Source organism: Antedon mediterranea, chromosome 10 (assembly GCF_964355755.1).
Source record: "Antedon mediterranea chromosome 10, ecAntMedi1.1, whole genome shotgun sequence".
In the NCBI taxonomy this organism is placed as follows: domain Eukaryota; kingdom Metazoa; phylum Echinodermata; class Crinoidea; order Comatulida; family Antedonidae; genus Antedon; species Antedon mediterranea.
Window position 1 is genome coordinate 6,349,981 of NC_092679.1, and position 21,732 is coordinate 6,371,712.

A 21,732-nucleotide genomic window follows, 5' to 3' on the forward strand; every position below is an offset into this window, starting at 1 on the left:
AGTGTGAAAGTATGCCACGCTTCCGTGTAAACTATGTGCCATTAAACGGGGCATGGTAATGAGTCTGGTATAAACGGAAGCTTGTAGCCGTTCTGACGTCATATACCATGTAGCTACTTACGAGCTGTGATCTTGACTCTGATGAAATTTGATTAAAAAGACTCAGGATAAGTGGCAGATGATGAATAGATGTACTATAATGTAAGCCAAGGAATTTTAGAGGTCAAAACATGAAGAAACAATTGATTCCAATTAATCGAAATTAAATTGTACTCCCTGAGGTGCATCTTGTCGCCTGGCGCAAACATGTCACCATGGAATAACATTTTTGTATAGTTTTTAGTAAAATGGTATGTCACTTTGCTTTGGCTCAAGAGTATTCCAATAAAGAGATAACACTTTGAATTTGTGGAATAAAATGTGATTTTCATTGATTTTTACGTTTAGGAGATTTATTGAAAAAATAGTTGTTGAACTAACTTTACATACTACAAAAATGATCGAAAACATAAACTTTTATCAAATTGTTTCGATATCGTATCGATTACTGTATAGTATCGATTTTTATTTAATAATTTGAGTGCAAAACAGCGACACCAGCGTCAACTTGTATTCTCAACCACCAACACACCGCCGACGACGGACACCAGCGGCAATTACAATTTTATTTTTAGGTAATCAATATTAAAAATACGAAAACTGTTAGGTGCTTACTCTCGTATTGCGACGGATTGCTGTAATTAATTGTCTAATACCGCCGAGACTTTTTCTTGTACCTATCTGGGGCTGGAATCCAGAGACTTACTAGGCCCCTGGATCTTGCAAAACCTAGCCTGACTGACTACTCTGGCTACCCCTGTGGGTGACGTGAGTAGGCCTATACGACCATGCGTGCGTCGGCTTACTTTTCTTTAATAAAATATGTAGCAACCATAAAAAGTTTCCGCTACAACAATATTTGATATATTTCATTACTACCCTTTTCAGGGGTGGGGTGGGGGCGATGCAACTGCAATTTGTAAAACTTTATATTCCGGCCAGCCAGGATATGATTGATTGATAAAGTGGTTGTACAGTGTCCGTAAACCTATACAATTCAGTGAATTACATACTGTCCTGAACATTTTTCAGTGCTATGCCCTAGATTTTAGTCATTATATTAAAACATTATTTTTGACCTTGTGTTAGAACAACAATAGTCATAGTTACCATGAATACTGTTAATATAAAAACCATGTTACGTTGGAGTCCTAGACCTATTTTCATTTTCAGATGTCAAATTAAATATTTCTTTCCATTTCTTGGAATTGCATCATACATGGCGACGTCAAAATATATTTTATTGAAGTTAATTCTATTCTCATCTTTTTTTTTCAATTGTATTATTTCCATCGTTTTGTTTTGACCTTTAAAAAACATTAACAATTCATCAGAGAATTTTCAGAATAATTTTTATTTGTTTTAGACCATCGGTATTAAGTTTATATGACAAATACATGTGTTTCAAAACACTTGAACTAGAGACTAGAGGCTGAGACTTAAATCAATTTTACAACTGTCACATGTCAAGTCACATTAGCACTTTTGTTGAAATCTGATTTTATGTTGTTAACAGAATAGAATGTTATGATATAGTTCAGGGATATAGCTAAAAGAAGAGTGCTTTTACATCGCCTAATAATTAAAACTCTTGAGTTTATACAAATTACAACAGAGCATCAACACCAGAATTCTGTATGGTGTGTGCCCCAGCGTGTGTAGAGTTTCTCTGTGAAAATAAAAATTTAGGTAGAGGTTTCTTGGTTGGGTGGATTCAATTGAACCTAAAGGTCATACATATTTGTTAAGGTGGGCAAAGACTTTGAAGAGGATTTGGGTGTGTATGCCCTGCCCACTGCTGCAGAGAACATACATCAATGATGGTACTGTGTCTAAACTTAAATTTGGCATTCCAACCTGTACAAAGGATAGGTTCTAATTTTAGTAGAATTTAAGGTCGTAGCGAAAGGTTAAAATCAGACGAGGCAAAGATGCTTTAAATATAATTATTAATATAAAACAAGATCTCTACTGGGGAATTGGAGTGGGTAGTGAAAATTGAAAATTTCAGACAAGGATAGCGCCTCATCTGCCTCATGCTAGCTACGGCCCTGGAATTTTAAGTTTCACTCAAATAGGAGTGAGTGGACGAGCGGTTAAGCCATAACATCGGCAAGGGTTCAAGGCTAATTCGCTCCATGGGTCTGGTGGTAGATAAGGAGTATAAACCGTAGGTCCAGTGTATGCATATTGCTCGTGTGCACTTTAAAAGAACCTAGTACATCTTTCGAGACGAGTAGGGGTTACCCCGGTGTACTAGTTAACACACACACACTGTGACCCTTAGGGGAGAAGAATGTTGTTGAAAAGGTGTAACATCTAAGTCCACAGCGCTCTGATCTTCATGAAATAGTGCTATATAAATGTCGCATTACATTACAAGTAAGCACCATTTCAATTCAATATTGCCATATCAAGTTGCGATTCTTTTATTGGATATTATTTGACAGTATGCCTACACAAACCATAAAACAACAGGAGTATAAGAAGCATTACATTTCACCAAAGTCGAGAAAAATTAGTAATCATTCTGTTTTGCATTGAATTCAAAATTGTTTTGATCAATGGCAGCCTAGGTTGGGATAGCCCTGCCAGATTTAATCTCCACCCAATTATGAATGAAAATCCCTGATGTATGTCTGATCATTGCAAAGCATTGTCTACGCTTTTCCTGTAGCACAATGAATTTGTCAAAAGGATAGTTTCGCTCAATATATTATAACAGTTGTGATATGTTGTAAATTATACAGAAACTACATTTTTCAGGTCAAAGTTCGCAGTCTTTATAACTGATCTACTGTAAAATTTCTATACACATCCACAGACACTCATCCAGCTACAGTAGGACTTTCATATTTTAGTTAGTTTATTGAAGTATGTACTGAACTCAGTTCAAATTAAGCAAATCAGCAGATCAAATTGACCTAAAAACAACCAGTCGAATTTGTGCCTAGCTTACCTGGATAAACCAGCATAGGCCATATCCCCTTTGAGGAAGAACAAAACCATGAAAAGACTATATGTGAATAATCAAAGTGCAAACAAACCATGATTAAATTTAGTACAGTACCATTTTTTCTAGTGTGAACAATGCTTTAGTGTCCATTTCCACTATAGTGTCCGTTTACACCAAATAGATTATTATCTTATCTTTTATATTATAATGTACAAATGTTATTCCCAGTTGAGTTTGTATTTAGTCACCAGCTTGTAAATAATTTATTTGGAATGTTGATACATTTCAAGCTATTTATAATCAGGTATCCGGTTACTATTTAATTTTGGCGTAATTTGTTACAATTGTAATTCTCAAGTGGTGTCTAGATGGTTTTCCTGAATTGTATGAATTGGTCATTAAAAAAAGTTGATGTGAGTAATATTACTGCGACGCACTGTGTATAGCTTTGGTGTATTACTGAAAGTTAGTGAAAGTAATTAATACAGAATTCAGATCAGATCTATTTCATGACAATTTAACTTTATTTTCTTAAACTCTGTCTACAGTGTATCAAACTATTAAAAAAAATGTGATGTACCCACATACGGAATGATGATGTCATATAACTACCATATTTGGGCACATCACACTTTTTTGTCAAACTAGTTTAATATTGTAGACAGCGTTTACTGCTTTGTTATTCTACGTCTACAAAATTAATTGAGAAAACACTGTAAAAATGTTCAATAATACTATAATTAAAGGTTATTTATGGAAGCTTACTGTATGTGTTCAAAAACAAATTTACCACTGTAGTTAAATATATAGATACAGTATGTGCTGCAGTAGTACAGTACTATTAAAGTAGGAAAAGGTCCCGTAGGGAGTTCTGTTGACTTCCATTCAGAGCTCTGATGTCTCCTTTTCAGTGTTCTGATGACTCCTTTTCAGTGTTCTGATGACTCCTTTTCAGTGTTCTGATGACTCCTTTTCAGTGTTCTGATGACTCCTTTTCAGTGTTCTGATGACTCCTTTTCAGTGTTCTGATGACTCCTTTTCAGTGTTCTGATGTCTCCTTTTCAGTGTTCTGATGTCTGCTTTTCAGTGTTCTGATGACTCCTTTTCAGTGTTCTGATTACTCTGAGAAAGTGGAAAGTGACACTGCTGATGAAGAAATCTTGATAAACAAAAACCTTGTTAGTGTTCTACAGTACTTGCTCAACTTGTAAACTTTTGTTTTTGTCAGATATAATATTTGCGGGAGTAAATGTTGCACAGGCTGGAGTTATGACACCTCAACAGGATCATGTACAAAACGTAAGTACTGAGCTAATCCCCCCTTCCCTTCCCCAATTTACCTGACCTTGTGTTCCAATTCTTGTTAAAGTGCACTGTTCTACTCTAATATTTAATAATTAATATAATATTAAAAGTATTTTTTTCTTTTCTTTTTTTTTAAACCTTTCGATTTTATTTATAAACTTAAATCACCCTGAGCTATTTTCATTGAACCGCAAGAACGAGTTAATTTTGACATTTTTTTTTTTTTTTTTTTTATTATTTCATTTCCAAAAACACAACGCGCCACCAGCTGTGACAACAAGACAAAAACAAATAAAAAATGGTTTTTTTTATAAATACATGAATAAATTAAATTTAAAGATATAAATTTGAGTATTAATACAAATAATTTCTCCTTTTTCCAATTTTGATAACATTAAAAAAATTAACATTTTTGAAGAAAAAAAGGTCAAAAAACCGGTGAAAGACAAAAAAACAAAAACAGTATTGCTTTTATCAGTCATTTTAAGAAACAAGAAATCTTTATTTACGGAGCATATAAATGTACAATAATTGAATTATGCCTTTACAATTATGATTTAAAGTGCAAAAGTTCAAATATGTAATAATTGAATAGCAATTTCAACTTGCATGTTTTGTGTTCCAAGAACTAAAAATAGACAGTGCTGAAATCGGTACCAGATAACAATTGTTGCTCACAATTTATTTTCCAGCGGTATGCGTTCCGTACTGTAAAAATGGTGGGAAATGTGTGCGTCCAAACTATTGCACATGTCCTACGGGATACACTGGAAATTATTGCGAAAGGCAAGCCATATCGTCCACGAGAACTCAGTCACAACCGGTGGGCGGATATAGACAGCTATCCGTTTACCGAACGTCGTGGAACTACAATAGTAAGTTTAGATCCGAAAATTTCTTTTGATCTTAACTAACATTTGTTCTTGTTTTAATATTTGAAGCGGTACCAAAACCATTAACAGCTAACTTATGCCGCATGCCTATCAGTGCGCCAGATAATTTCCCCAGATCGACACAATATGAATTGTTTTTTTCATTCTCGCTCAAAACATTAACAACGCTTGAAAAGTATTACCGGCTAATATCAAACATATTGTGCATGTGTAACAGCATGATCTTGCAGATATACTAAGTTTATTTACTACTAACAATTTTTTAATAACTAGCTTTTATGGAAGTGTGACAAACGAAACATCTTTACAGTCAACAAAATCCCCAGTTTAGATTGATAATAGTAATTTTACTATGCATAATTACAGAGTACAGTAGTCTGTGAATACTAGCGTTCTTTGTATCAACGTGAAGTTTAAACTTGAGAATAAAATCCATGAATGGATACAATTATTTTATATTTTGTGGGATAAATAAATTGTTTCAATGTTATATAAAGAAGTTATTCTTGAATGCAATAGGGAGTTAGGGTTAGAGTTGCAATATTATTGATTAACACCCTAATTTAAAAGGACAGTTCTATGGTTCTTGACATTTTCTACAAATGTTATTGTTAGAGATTATTTTTACCAAGGAATTGTATTGTAGGAGGTACCATACAGTAGACAAACCATATAATATAAAACTATTATTCATACTGTAATGTCTCTTACTTACACTAGTATTATTATTAAGTGAATTATAATTATTTAGTTAAATTATTTTACATGTAAATGTCATAGATTGTGAATCTAGTATTTATGTACAGTATTGCATTACTATTATCTCAATTAATCGATAAAATAATCAATCAATCAATCGGTGAATTAAGTGAAATAGTTATTGGAAATAATTATGATGCATAGAATAGATCCATGTTATGTTAATACTAGTAGATCTATGTCAAAATCTATTTATAGTATTCTTTGGGTGAATACAATTAGCGAAATTATAAATAAATGTAAATGAATGAGGATACTGTATGGTCAATAAATATAATCTGTCAGAAGAGTGTATTTCCAGAAACATTTTGTCATATGCCACCTAAGAAGATAGTCATTGATCAATTGATAAAAATAACCTTTAAATAGGTTATGATTATACTAACTAATCCACAAGCCTTTGGGACATCGTTATAGGTACCGACTTGGTTAAGTGCAATCTAAAGTTCCGGTTTTATTACGCTTAATAATTACATGATGGTCTACGGGTGTTTTCCAATTTAAATTTGTTGGTGTATTGTATTCGGAAATCTGTTAATCCTCTAGAATATCCTCTGTTTTTGTTAATCCCTTCTGGATTTAGACTCAATTAGTATGTTGGTTTACAATGATTTTAACAGAATAAAAACATCATGTTTACCAGATTTTTGCTTTTAATTCGATTTTCTGGTTTTTTAATTATAGTTTCATGTTTCAATTAAGGTGTGTCATTTTCAATTACTTGTTTTTTAAAACTACTTCTTTTTGCAGTATTAATAATAGTATTTTAATTTTGATATTTTGCCCTAATCTGACCTAATTTGTACTTTATATTAAAGTACATTGAAATTAATTGTGAAAATAAGTAATTCTAGACTCGAACCCGCGACCTCCAGATCATTAATCTGGCGTTCATATCTCTATACCACCAAGCTTGCTAGTTTGTTAGGTTCAAGCCGAAGTAAGCAGCATGTAATTGTTTGTAACTACTGTGGAGTAGCCAAGCTACAAAGCTACTGATTCATCCTGATGAAGTAATCTGGTCTATTATATATAAAAGAACTGTAAACCGAACAAATTAAATTGTTAGAGACATTTAATAAATATAAAAAATGTACATACTGTAGAAATAGACATTCTCTTTTGATGTTCTTTCATTTTCTTTAGGAAACTGAAGTTCAAATATTACTAACTCAATTGCATGTATGTTTCAAACTAGATTGGTTTATATGAAGAGATGACGAGAGTTTAGACAGTGTATGAAAATGGTGAGATAATATTAAAAAAGGAATTAATGGCTAATAATATTATTATCTGAATATATTTCATGCTATACTAATAATTATCATAATTGATAAATCATCATTATCATCATCACCACGACAGCCACCGCCACCATCACCACTATCATCACCACCATTGCCACCACCATTGCCACCACCACCACCTTCGCCACCACCACCACCTTCGCCATCGCTAACCACGACCGCCACCATCACCACAGCCACCACCACCACCATCACCATCGCCACCACCATAACCATTGCCATCACCAACCATGACCGCCACCACCATCACCATCATCGCCACCATCACCTTCTCCACCACCACCATCGCCACCACCACCATCGCCAACCATGACCGCCACCATCACCACCACCATTGCCACCATCACCATTGTCACCATCACCATCGCCACCACCATCGCCACCACCACCACCATCACCACCACCACCACCACCACCACCATCATCATTATTGAATCAACATAATCATTACATATTGAGATTTCTTTTGCAGCTTTGTCTTGCACTACATATCATAGTCATATATGCATGCTCACATCCTAAGAATGATTAGACTCATGTTCATTAGGGTATGTGCCTAACAAATCCATAGCTTTATAATAATGCAATAATAATAATAGTATTATAATAAAGATATTTTTGTAAATTATAATGTAAAAATAGAATATTTAAATAAAGTATTAAATAAACAATAAACAAGACTTTGAACATTTAGACCTTAAAGATTTTCAAAATAAATTAACCAAATAGTTAAAATTAATTATAATTTTTCTATCACGCTTCTGAGACGTGTTCTCAATGTGTATTCTTTGTGTCATAGGAGGTACACAGATATCGTCACAAATACAGCCACGCCCCACCACCCCAGGGGCGTGTTACCGCAGGATAAGCGGTAGTCGTTGTGCAGCGCCCATTACAGACATGACTACCAACATGGAGGATTGTTGCAATTCAATAGGGATGGCCTTTGGATCGCCTTGTAGAAGCTGCAGTTCCTATTACAGTAGGTAGCTCTCAGCAAAAACCTTTACCTTTTTATCCATTTTCTTTCCCCACTTTACTAACTTTTTTGATTTTGTAAAAATTGTAGTACTAAATCTGAATTTTTGTATAGTGCAAGAGAATATAGCAGCTCATATAAAACTTATTAATGTTATATAACAATTCTCTGTGTAAGAATTATAGGTAACATTTTTTTGACACATCCTGAAAATATTTTACCCACAGAATAAACATTTTCTGCATACAGATTTTTATAAATTTAATTATGGTTGAATATTGCATCTGCTATTTGCTATTATTATTTACCATAAAAGTGTTAACTAACTTAATAGTAAACTTATCATTGAGTAAAAACATGAAAGTGTGTTTTTATTTGTACATTTATAGTTTGTTTAGAATGTATTCTTCTTTATCAATAGCTTACAGTACATTAGCTAACATACTTCTTGGGATATTTTTAAATACTTGACTGGTTTTTAAGTGATGGCTGTGTAACTTCCATATAACCTTTTACAAGTTCGTTATACTGTAAGTTGACAAATTAAATTTCTGTCAAAGTATTCAATTATTGTTGCTTATAAGCATTTTTTTCTTCTAACATTGAATATCTTGTAGTTCTTGATAAAACATTCACGGAGAATTTAAAACATTTTGAAGTTTTGTTTTGAGTACTCATAATTTTATACAATTCTTTAAAAAAAAATAATGAGTACCTATACAGTTAAAAACGGCTTTACCACAGTTCTCGTCAGATCACTAAGCAACGTTGGGCCTGGTTAGATCACTGGGAATATTGGGTACTGTGTATGGAGCTGAGGCCCCATTAGGCATTGCTGACTCTGCATCTACTGTAGTATAGTGTCTGCCTCAGACTTATTTGCTCATGCCTTTCCTCTGGTCAAGGTGGGCATTAGGTGAGAGAAGCACTTGATCATTGATTGATATGATGACCAAGCAATGTGCTTTAGTCCTGGCTTAGTTTCATCCATCATTCAGGTGAATATAAAACTAATTGTCGTTGGTGACAGATGTCAGCCATAAACCAAAAAGTCAAAACAATAATTTCCATTAGGACACACCTATGCAGAGGACATCTCTATTAAGTGTAAAATGTTTTGATATTAAAACCAACACTTATTCAAGGGACACTCTTTAGAGGACCAACACTTATTCAAGGGACACTCTTTAGAGGACCAACACTTATTAAAGGGACACTCTTTAGAGGACCAACACTTATTAAAGGGACACTCTTTAGAGGACCAACACTTATTCAAGGGACACTCTTTAGAGGACAAACACTTATTAAAGGGACACTCTTTAGAGGACCAACACTTATTCAAGGGACACTCTTTAGAGGACAAACACTTATTAAAGGGACACTCTTTAGAGGACCAACACTTATTAAAGGGACACTCTTTAGAGGACAAACACTTATTCAAGGGGACACTCTTTAGAGGACCAACACTTATTAAAGGGACACTCTTTAGAGGATACTTTGTTTGGTCCCAAGCTAAGGTTCTATCTACTGTATTATTTATTTAAACTGAATATTATTATTACAATGCAAGCTAATGTATGACTATGTACATATTGGTTAAAAAATATCTGCTGTTTACGTCACGTATGCATCTATTCTGGATTATGTTTTAACTCTCTGACATATAAAGTTAAGTATAAATAAATGTTGTGTTTAATCCCCTCAATTAGGAAAATGACATAAATTTGAAATAAGTATACAATGATTTGCACAATCAGGCTTTTTAGTTTGTAAACCTGATGTTTCATCAAATTAAGTCATCTGAATGATCCATATAAATGATTCAATTACTGAACATTTTTATTAAAATTGTTATTTTTTATATAATGAAAAATGCATTATGCTTGTAATAACATTAAAATAGTTAAAAGAATTGATAAAAAGCGTGATAATTCAATCGCATCCTGGTTGGATCATGACCAACATTTAATCAATTCGTCCTTTTAATCGCCCACTACATTAGTTTTTTCTCTTTACATTATCTCGTTCACATTCAGACTCACAAAAAAAGAAAACAAACATTTGTTCAAATTCAAAAATTTATTCAAACCTATAAACCTCATTGAAAGTAATTGTAGCAATATTCTACTGAAGTTACTGCAGTAACTCAATATTTTGAATACAATAATTAGAGTCTATTTCGTGCCTAACTTACCTGGATAAACCGGCATTGATCTATTTTCTCTGAGAAGAGAGCTACTCGAATATACAATTTATGAAAAACTTCTTTCAGATAATGGTACATTCCATGAACACACAACTATCATCATTTCTTTTGAATACAATAATTATGATTTTAGTTTCTTTCAATGTAGAAGCCTTTATGGTGACAATAAACAGTGTGTACAGTATGATTACCCTAAACAATTCAATTTAAGCTTTATCTACACTACCAAACTTTATGTGACAAAAAAGTGTGATGTCCCCAAATATTCTAGTGATATGCTTAAATATAATGATATGACATCATGATGTCCATATTTGGGCACATCACATTTTTTTGTCACATAAAGTTTGCATAAATAGATTATTTAAGAGTAAACAAAAGCAGTGAATAAATAGGCGTAATAAGGATTTTTTTAATGAGATTTTAATGCCAAACCTTTTTATAAAAAGACCCAAATTATATTACTGTACATACAGTATATCTTGTTAGTTAAATTTTAAATTGATAGAAATTATGAAGTTATATAATTATTATAATAATTATTGATGTGTTTTTCTTGTTTACCTGCTCTTTTTCACCAATGTTAAACTTCAACTTGACTTGTTTTATGAAGATAATAATAAAGTGTTAAATCGTTTTGTATCTTACAGTCCCTAACAGTTGACCCAATTTTTGCAGTTTCTAGTTTTTATTCCCATTTTTCATATATACAGTTCTTTGACCTTTGATTCAAATTGATAGAATCCTTTTGACTTCCATTTGTCCTACAAACGACTTTGTTGCTATACCTGTACAGGAAATTAAATTATTATTACAATAATATTTTATTACATTTTATTTCAATTTAATTTGCCGTTGAAATATAGAAATGTAAATCCAGGTTATGTGATAGAAATGTAACAGCTAAAGTTTGTCTCAATTTTCTACCCAGGTGATATTTTAATAATCCTCACAGGTGTAATAGTACCAATGTTATTTCTAAACATTAGTTGAAACTTTAAATAGATTTCAACATATTTAGGTAAAATTAAATTTAGATATTTAATTCATTTCACAGTGAGTTTTTGATTTAGATAAATATTGAGAAATGATTGGTTAACTTAGTTTTCGTTGCCAGGTGACACCTGGAATTTCAATGACACCTGCTATCGCATACTAATGTGATTATTTAAAATACATTCAGTTTAAAGTGATGTTTTATATTTTATGTTGGACTTATTTTTTTTATGATAATATATACAGTGTAAATTCTGTTGTATATGAAATTAATCATTTTACAGATAATTATATACGGTTTAAAAGTTTGCTTGGCAAAATCAAATATTGATGCAAAGTTTGCGGTATACCATTATAGTTCTGAAAGAAACTGTTGAGTTTTTTACGTTTCTATCATATACATTGATCTTTTCTTTTCCAAGTGACCAAAGCGCTGTACAATTTTTTTTTCTATTTATTTATTTTTTTTATATTTTATTTAATCGAAACCAACAGCGATAATTACCGCCACTAACAGGTTTGAGACAAACAAAGCCAGGACTGTTTAAAGCACCTTGATTGGTCCTAACATTGATCAAGGGCTTCTCTCGTCCAGTGCCCACCTTGACCAGAGGTCTGAGGCAGATACTAGATGCAGGGGCTGCCATAAAAGTCAGCAGTGCTGATTTCAAATGCCTAACAGGACCCCAGCTCCGTATACAGCACCCGTTATTCCCAGATGGTCTCCCATCCAAGCTCTAACCAGGCCCAACGTTGCTTAACTTCGGTGATCTGACGAGAACCGGTGTTTCAACGTGGTAAAGCTGTATTCGGCTTATATAGTATTGATAATACTATAATACTCAACTTATACTTACAAAAACAAATATGGAAAATGGAATGAAAATACGAAAATATATATACTGTATATATAAAAACTAAAAAAAAGTTACCGTAATTTCATAAACATACCATATCATACTGTAATAATAAAATCCTAAAATGAAAACTACGAAAAAAAGTGGCATTTAAAAAAAAATGTTTCTATACAAATTATGTGTTTTAGGATTTACAAGGAAAATCCATAATTTATTTTTAATGAAATGATTGCCAAGAAAGTAATATGGTAGAATGTTTCTTGGCAAGACACTTCCCATGCCTATTGGCATTTTCTAGCCCTATTTTACCCTCTAGACTGTATATTATTATACGATAACAGATAAGTGCCTACAGGCTATTCGGATATCAAATTATGACCAAAATCATAACTTCATTTTTGCTCATTTCCTTGGATGAGTTCAGCTGAAACTAACATGAGATGTCTTTTCTTTTCTCAAAAATTTTCAGATTCCAGTCCACCTTAATCATTAAAAAAAAGTTTGCTATTTTGGTTTTGTAGCCAATAGTTTCAGCAAATATAGAGGTTGTTTCATCACAGAATACCCACTAGCTAAGCCTTGATGCAGATACAAAATATTAATATTTTTTAGCAGACATATGTTTCAATATATTCAATCAAATTTTTTATTGTCAGAAACAGATACTTTTCTAATATCTATTGCATTTAGGAGGTTGGTCTTTCATTTGGAAAGTCGCCAACATAGTAGATCCACCTTTCAAGAAGTCTGAAACAAAGTGAAACTAATATTGTTTGATGGTAATCAAATTTAGATGATTCCTGCTCTGGGAGTTTCTATCTACTTGCTGTGCTTTGCAATTATTTTATTTTATAAGTCTTGAGTGTTAGTGAAATGGACAAAGTATTTCCCAAAGCAACTCAATATTATACTGATGTAGTTTTGTTTTAGAAAAATATGTAGCTTTTAAAGAAACGGTGGAATTAGAAAAAAAGTTTTGTGTAGTTCATACTATACACATTCGTTCAGTATATTAAAAATAAAAGTATTAAACTGTGGGTAAAAAATATCTACTGTTAATTATAACATATAAACATATAACATAACATATAACATATATACATTTGCAACAACATTGATAATAATCAAACTTATTTTTCATCAGCAGTAAAGCAGAACAAGCGTTGTAATATAAGCTACTTTTAAAAAAAGTGGTGCTACTGGAGCCACCCTTTAACCTCTGTCTACAATATCAAACTAGTTTGACAAAAATGCCTAAATATGCTAGTAATATGACATCATCGTGTCCATACAGTATATAAGCATATCACATTTTTCACATAAAGTTTGATAGTGTCGACAGAGCTTTAAATATAATTTAGAGTCCCCTTAACTTGTAGTCTAAATCTCCTATGCAATGCATTATATACAGTTTCAGTAGAGTTTTTGTATTCCAAGGCTAGTACTTTAGTTTAATATTACACAGTATGTATCAGCTGCAATAGGCAAACATTACTAAAAAGGAAAAATAAGTCAACATTCATCCACTGTACACCTGTGCTTAAATATAAGCACAACTTTAGCTGTATGTTATAGATAGTACTCCTACCTTACCTTACCTTTCCCACTCAATTAAAGCAATCAAAGCTAATAATTACATTCATATTCTCTCATCAAAGGCAATTCACGCCGAGTGTTTCTTATTCAATTACTTAACGACTCTAAAAGCACACAACATGAGGACTACAGATAAACAAAATATTAGTACTAATGTTAGACATAATGCAGACAGAGTTAGCAACATATAGGAACAAATTCATTACCTTTACTCAGCTTTCCCTATTTTAGTCGTCGATAAAAATTCCAATTCCTTACGGATCTAAGAATGCGAGACATGGAAGTAACTTTTTTTTTATTATTAATAAGTTGGCCTGTGTTACATAGCATTCTCACGAGGCATTTCTGTACAATTAAGGCGAGTGTGTGTAACAGTTGTATTTAGCTATCAGCACTGTACCTTGGCCTAAGCACCAACACTCCCGACATCCTTATGATTAAATAGAAACACCTTGTGGTTCCAGGCGCAAGCTGCAGACGTTACCGTTGTCTCCCATGTCCATGTGGCGCTGATCATACACGTAGTACTGCCTATTCTCTTGAGGGCGGTCTAATCTTGTTACAGGTGGTGGTCATCGTGTGGATTTTAAATTTGATTATATGCTAATGCATAGCAAGTATATGACATTATTTATGTAATGTGCAATCATATTACCATAATGATATTTGGCTGAAAGAGTTAACAGATGAAAGAAATGAATTTTCAAGAAAAATTCCAATCATTTGTTAAAATCATGCACGTACAACTAATAACGTCCAAGGTTCAACTTTTTGAATCATGTTTTTTGACAAAACATCCCTTCTACAAATTAACAAGTCCTTCAGAAATTACAAAATACATATTTTTAATAGTTACTTTATCACAAACTTTAGTTTTTATGATAGATAGTTAGATTGAAGGCCTTTATGTATTTAATTAGTGTTGAGTGATTATAACTTTTAACATTAATTTTTATAATTTGACATTACTTTTATTTTTGTAGCTCAAGGCCACCAATGCCCAAGAGGATTTAAGTCTGACACCCACAGAAGATGCATCGGTAAGTACTATTTAATCGTTGTTCTAGCCCCCACTCCCATATCCTGCCTGGTTAAAGGCCAATTCTGCAATTAGAATTAAAAGTGAGAGATTTAAGGACCATTACTATAATGTCACAACATACTTTTCTTATAAATCCAATTAGATTTTTTATCTATTTTAAAATCCATATTTACAAGACTGATCTGAAGTTCAATGCCAATTGTTGAATTCCAATAAATGTCTTAATATATGAACATACCCTTGTTGAAAAAATAAAGTTAAAACACATAATATATAAAGATACAGAAAAGTTCCCAAAATCTCTACAATTTATCTGGCTGTTTTATTTTATTGTTTTCATTTATCTTTTTGCCTTTTTATTTTGTATCTCCTTGAGATCCAGCTACTGATACCCACAGCATTTTTTCAGTAATTTGCCTTTGGATTTATATACAGAATAGAGCAATACATCCTATCCCGATGTGTAGAATTTGGTATACATAGGGAAAAAATCATTTTAAGGATGGAAACTGTAGATGGAATAGCATACCCTTACAATCTGAAAAGATTATTGTGTGAAAATTGTCATTTCAATCAATTGTATGGTTTCATAATTTGATTGTGATTTCATACAATTATATAATATGACAACTTCTTACAAGAGAATACAGTGTACCAGTTCTATGTCATTGGTTGTCTAGAATAAGGTATTATTAACAAAAGCGTCTTAGAATCGGAGGTGACGTTATAATTGTAGGTAGTTGAAGTACCATAGAAGTTGATCTAACTGATAAACCAGGTTTCAGACAGATTGAATCTTAAAAGGAGATTAAGCCAAAAAGTATTTCCTTTGTAAAGTGCTGTTTTTATGACATCAGATATTTGAACAAAATTTAAAGCTAGATGATCATAGAGGGAGTTTGATTTGATTCCTTAATGTTTTTTTTTTAAACCATATTTAATGAGCGTGATCCATCCAGCAACTGCTGATCATTAGGGACCCTCAGAGGTTCACAAGACAAACATACACACAAGATGCTCTACATAAACAAAGTCTTATTACAAGTCTTTGGGAGTGGAGTAATTTTGTCATGTGACGGACTTGAAAAAGTTTAATGACTCCCTCCACCCCAAATGCACCTGTTAATAACACCAAATTGGAAAAATGCTCAAGGTAAAAGAACCTTTAAATACAGAGCAACAAAAGAAAAGAATCTCTTACCAACTGAAATTAGAACAAAAGTAACTGGCAAAAATATCTATAAATTCAAAAACATATCAACTCAAATGTCATGTCTAACTAAAGTGATCCTACATATATATTTTTTTATCTACTTATTGTACTTTGTAGTATGTATGTGTGAATGTATGTCTTATAAAAAAGATATTTTTTTGTAGATATCTTTAAAATTATGTATGCTTTTACTTTGTGTATATATGTTTAGTTTACTGTTGAACTGGACCATTTTGAAAAGCAGTAATAAGTTACTGAAAATGCAATCCAGACAAAAGAAAGATTAAATAAATAAATAATGCAAGGCTTGATGCTACTACCCAGGAACATGGAATTTTTCCAAATCATGTTAAATTATGTGTAAATTGTTCGTTTTTAAATAATTTTTGGGAAATACAATTTAATACTATAGAATCAATTCAGTCACATCAATCAGTTATAACCTTTAAATGAAAATACATATTTGACAAATATGTTCATTTTTCTGGCGTCAATGAGGGAAAACGGGGAGTGAAAGGAAAGTGTTTCACGCTGATCTGGCACAAGCAACCTGTATTTCCATTAGTATATATATCCCTGTGTTCTATCACAAAATGAAACTTATATGATTAAAGTAAAGAAAGCATTAGTTTACTTTGATGCAGTTAAATACTTGTTTATCTTTATATGGGATAGATTTAAGCCCATTAGATCCTTTAGAATATTAACTACTTTCTGGCTGCTTGATAGTGTCATTTCTTTGTCTCCAAAATGGGTTTTAGCCAAATTATTTATGTTAAGATACAGTGATTATTTTAATCAAGGTTTCGTTTTACGGACATATCTATAATAAGACCCTGATTATACCCATTCAATACCTCAAGTTCTGCCAGAAAAAAATTAAATTCGTATTAGTCTACCCACATCTTAAGCTCTGTCCACACTCAACACACTCTATGTGACAAAATCTGTGATGTGCCCATATGGACATGATGACGTCATATCACAACCATATTTGGGCATATCACTAGCATATTTGAGCATATCAATACCATATTTGAGCATATCACTAGCATATTTGAGCATATCACTAGCATATTTGAGCATATCAATACCATATTTGAGCATATCACTACCATTTTTAGGCACAAGATTTGTTTTTGTCAAACTAGTTTGTTAGTATGTGTAGACAGTTAAGGAAACTTCAATATACAATAATATATAAATTATAAAAGTTAATAATTTGGTCTTATCATGGTACCTATTAAAAAATGTACCTAATTTTTCTATTTATGGAATCGATTTTATCAGAATTACTGTAAAAAAAGTGTATATACGGCACGGCCTCCTGCATTTTTGTATTTCTACAGATTTTAATGCATAATATGTATTTACATATCCCATCAAAAGTTTATGTAATTATTAATATTGAAATTAGTTTTTCCATTTTTAGCAACAAGACAACCGCAATATTAAACCATAGAAATCATGACCTCTTCATATCTGATATTGATCTTTCTATTTCTCTTGATTTTAATTTCACTGACATATTGTGTCATACAGTTAAATTTAAATGCACATTCCATCAAATAGTATTCATTAATACTGAAATCTGTCTACTTTTAAAGTCATTTTTAGCAACAAGACAACCGCAGCCAAAGTTTATGAAATGCATGACCCCCTACAAAATTAATTGATGATAACCTTTCTCCTTTTTTTTAATTAGACTGTATATGCAGTCGTGTACATTTATCCATCAGTCAGTTTAGTTTAAAAATTGATTCTTCCTTTTTTGAGATAGGAGGCGGCCAAGTCCATGAGAAGCTAAACTCAACTGGTGCTAACTGCAGTTCATTAGTTCGAACTCTGGTTAGGGCCTTACTCAGGTTTGGGTGCCAGTATGACTTTTCACTTTCTTCCCTTTCCTTGATCTTCCACAACACCTATTTAATGTTTTATGTTTAGTAGTTGAGGAAGGAGTGTGGGTTTTTTTATAGTGACATTGAATGAAAGAGTTTACTACGGTAAAACATCATACATAGCTGCAATAGTTATAAAGAATATTTTGGCTCATGAAGTGAAGATCTAAACATTTTATTATTGCTTCACAACTTCCTCTCCTAAATTAGAGAAGCGTGTTTGCGATCATTTCATTTGAGCAGACATTCTTGACATTGTTATTATTTACAATAATTTGATAAATTTGTCTTGATATTTTAGCAAGATTGTAGATTCATTAATGCTGAAATCTGTCTACTTTTGAACGCTGATACTATCTATTGCCGCTGGGCATCCCATGACATCTAGCACATTGTGATTCATCAATAAAATAGATCACACAATAACCCTTTCAACTGTAAATTGTGTTGTCAGTGATGCTATCAATACAATAATATCAGAATTTAGGTCTTAAGGACATTTTTATTAAATTGCTACATTTTTTAGGTTTTTTTAACAATTGTCTATAATCCCGAGCTTGAGTATTAATCCTGAGCTTGAGTATTAATCCCAAGGTTAAATAATTCCAACCTTGAGTAATCTTAACCTTGAATAATCCCAACCTTGAGTATTATTCCCAATCTTAAGTATTAATCCCAAGATTGAGTTTTAATCCCAAGCTTGAATATAATCCCAAGCTTGAGAATTAATCCTGAGCTTGAGTACTAATCCAGAGCTTGAGTATTGATCCCAAGCTTAAGTATTCCCTAGCTTGAGTATTAATCCGAATCTTGAGTATTATTCCCAAGCCTGAGTATTAATCCTGAGGTTGAGTACTAATCCAGAGCTTGAGTATTAATCCCAAGCCTGAGTATTAATCCCACCACTTAATTTTCGTCACATTTTGGGATTGATGGGATTGATAATTCATACTTGAATTGTACTATATAAAAAACAGAAAGAAGGAGTTATCTTATTATTAAATGTCTCAGTAAATGATTATAATTTTTTATTTTGTTCTTTGTAGACGTGAATGAATGCAGCAGCTTTGAGCATCTATGTATGCACGGTCTTTGCATCAACACTCTTGGAAGTTATCGATGCGATTGCAACTATGGTTACGTGAGCGATTCATCCAACACGCAGTGTGTCCGTAAGTTACAGTACAAATTGATAGCGTTATCCTTTAAGCTTATTAACAATTATTGGCATCATTAATGTATACATACAGTGAACACCTGTTTTGTGTGTAATGAGACATGGATTATTCATTTCAAATATGTAAATTAGCAATTCATTCAAGGATGGTATGAAGAAACTTTGTTATTTAGTTACTGTAATAATTAATAATGATTAATAATTTATTCCAAACTTCACTTTTACAACAGTCGCACACTTTGATGATAAAGGTGCGTCCGAATAATAATGAAACAAAATACATGTTGTGTGAAATACAGCATACAAGAATAAACAAAAAAACTTAAAATGAATCAAAATAAAGATTATAATGGTGTGTATAATAATACACAACACTAAGGCATAAAATAAACAAAGACACTTATAAACTTATCAACATTAACTAGAAATCAAAATGACACAAAAATAACTGTCTACATAATCGGTTCTTCTAATTTTAGCAACAATCATTCTCAACCAATGTATGTAGAAATCATGTCTTCAATCTAATATTAATCATTCAATGTCTCCATTTTTTAATTACACATGTCAAACACATGTAGGAACCCCCATTAACAAACTTTGTACATAATATTTTAATCTTTTTAAACCAGGAATACAAGCCAACTATAATCAAATCAAAACATGACCTTATAAAAATCTTTTTTTTATTTCTATTCTAGCTCCACTTCTCTCGATTTCAATTATAACTTTGAATCTGTATGATGTACAAACTCCTCAAAAACTACATTTTCTTGATATCTATTTAATCTGTCTTAAAATTTAGTCTTCCGTTTTTAGCAAGAAGACAACCGCAACCGAAGTTGTAAAACATGACCTCTGTGTAATGACTGGATGTCGTACTCAATCTTTCATTATGCCGATTTTAATTATCCATCAGTCAAATGTAAAATGTACACACCCAACCCCTAAAAAAGTACCATATATGACTGAGTGTAGTCACACCCTCATGTATAATCTAAATTCACTGATACAAGACTTTTCTAAATCCCAAGCTTGAGTATTAATCCCATGCTTGAGTATTAATCCCAAGCTAAGATAATATAACCCGAATTTAATCCCACCCCCTAATATTTGTCAACTTTGATATCAATTCAATTCAAAATTCTTTGTATTTAAACACACTTGTTTTATTTTCTGTAGGGCAGAAGCATGGGAGATGTTTTACTAAAGACCAGTGTGTGACAGATAGTTTATCAGGTTTTATGTCCGAAATGGATTGCTGTTGCAGTGGAATCGGCAAATCATGGGGTGATACATGCATCACATGTCCAGCCCCTGACACAAGTAAGTCTATAAATTGTCATACGAACATTCAGAAATCACTGGGTAAAAGCACCAACTAAATTTGATTTTATTCACTTAGAGTATCTTTGACTACAATAGAATTACTATTTAAGTGTACACCAGGACTTAGCATAGCATAGTTTTCAATTAAGATCACTTTAAAATCTTACTGAATAACATTACAAGTCAAACTGTCTTCTTCACGACCTGATTTTAATGAAATTTAATATAACCAACAGCTTTCATCATTGACACTATAGTTTGACCCAACTTTCCGATTCTTCTTTAACAAACTTGGTGTACGTAACATGGAAAACATTTCAAGATGATTTAGCAGTATTTGTTGGTACATTTTTATATGAAACCAGTGAATTGAGCGCACCATGGCGGATATTATTGTTTGCCAGCCCATGCTTTACTTATTATTTTTTTCATGGCAGGCTAAATTTCCACGAACTAATACACATTGGAGAAAACTGAATTCAAAACTTAACCAAATACAAGGGTTACTCCAGGGTTAACATCTCTATTTTATTTGTGGCACTGTAGCTTGGTAGGTAACAAGCTTGCTTACCAATCTCAAGGGCATGGTTCAAATCATGTTATGGTACCTGAAATTTACTCATGATAAAATAAGGATCTATCAATCTCAAATTGGCTATATGTATAAATATAAATATTAAAAGTGATACCACAGTATATTTTACTCTTTGGTGAGAAGTAATAGTTGTACAGTAAAACCCCTATTAAGGGGAAACTTTCAGTCCCACACTTACGTGTCTCCTTACTAAAATATACCTTTGATTCATTCATTCTGCCATATACAGTATGCAATTTTTGTTGTTGGTATATATTCCTTGCTATCATTCAAATGATGTACCTTTTTTATGAAAACCAGCTGGAGGGAATAATAACAGTATGTTAACTTTATGTTGCCAACTAGGCCTCTTTAGGTATTTCAATTATACCTCTCATATTATAACTTATGAAAACTTCACAGTTATCTCTCACATTAAAAACTTTACATCCTATTGATGATGTGCACCGGGTCAAACTCTTTAAATTAATGGTTGAAATTAAAGTATATGTTGATTGTTTATTGACAGTAAAGGTAAATAAACAT

The 21,732-nt window shown here is 32.3% G+C and overlaps 1 protein-coding gene and 1 pseudogene across 5 annotated transcripts in view; one reads left to right on the forward strand and one right to left on the reverse strand.

Moving 5' to 3' along the window:
- Positions 1 to 21,732, forward strand: part of LOC140060207 (uncharacterized) — a 54,995-nt gene that overhangs the window by 4,435 nt on the left and 28,828 nt on the right. For 4 of the 5 annotated variants that reach the window (XM_072106320.1, XM_072106321.1, XM_072106323.1 and 1 more), the window contains exons 2-7: positions 4,284 to 4,354; positions 5,053 to 5,235; positions 8,119 to 8,301; positions 14,937 to 14,993; positions 19,153 to 19,278; positions 20,466 to 20,609. In XM_072106320.1, the coding sequence (XP_071962421.1) occupies positions 4,284 to 4,354; positions 5,053 to 5,235; positions 8,119 to 8,301; positions 14,937 to 14,993; positions 19,153 to 19,278; positions 20,466 to 20,609 (764 nt within the window). The remainder of the gene's footprint in view (positions 1 to 4,283; positions 4,355 to 5,052; positions 5,236 to 8,118; positions 8,302 to 14,936; positions 14,994 to 19,152; positions 19,279 to 20,465; positions 20,610 to 21,732) is intronic. The other variant, XM_072106325.1, reaches the window with a different exon arrangement.
- LOC140061365 (5S ribosomal RNA) lies at positions 12,194 to 12,311 on the reverse strand (annotated as a pseudogene).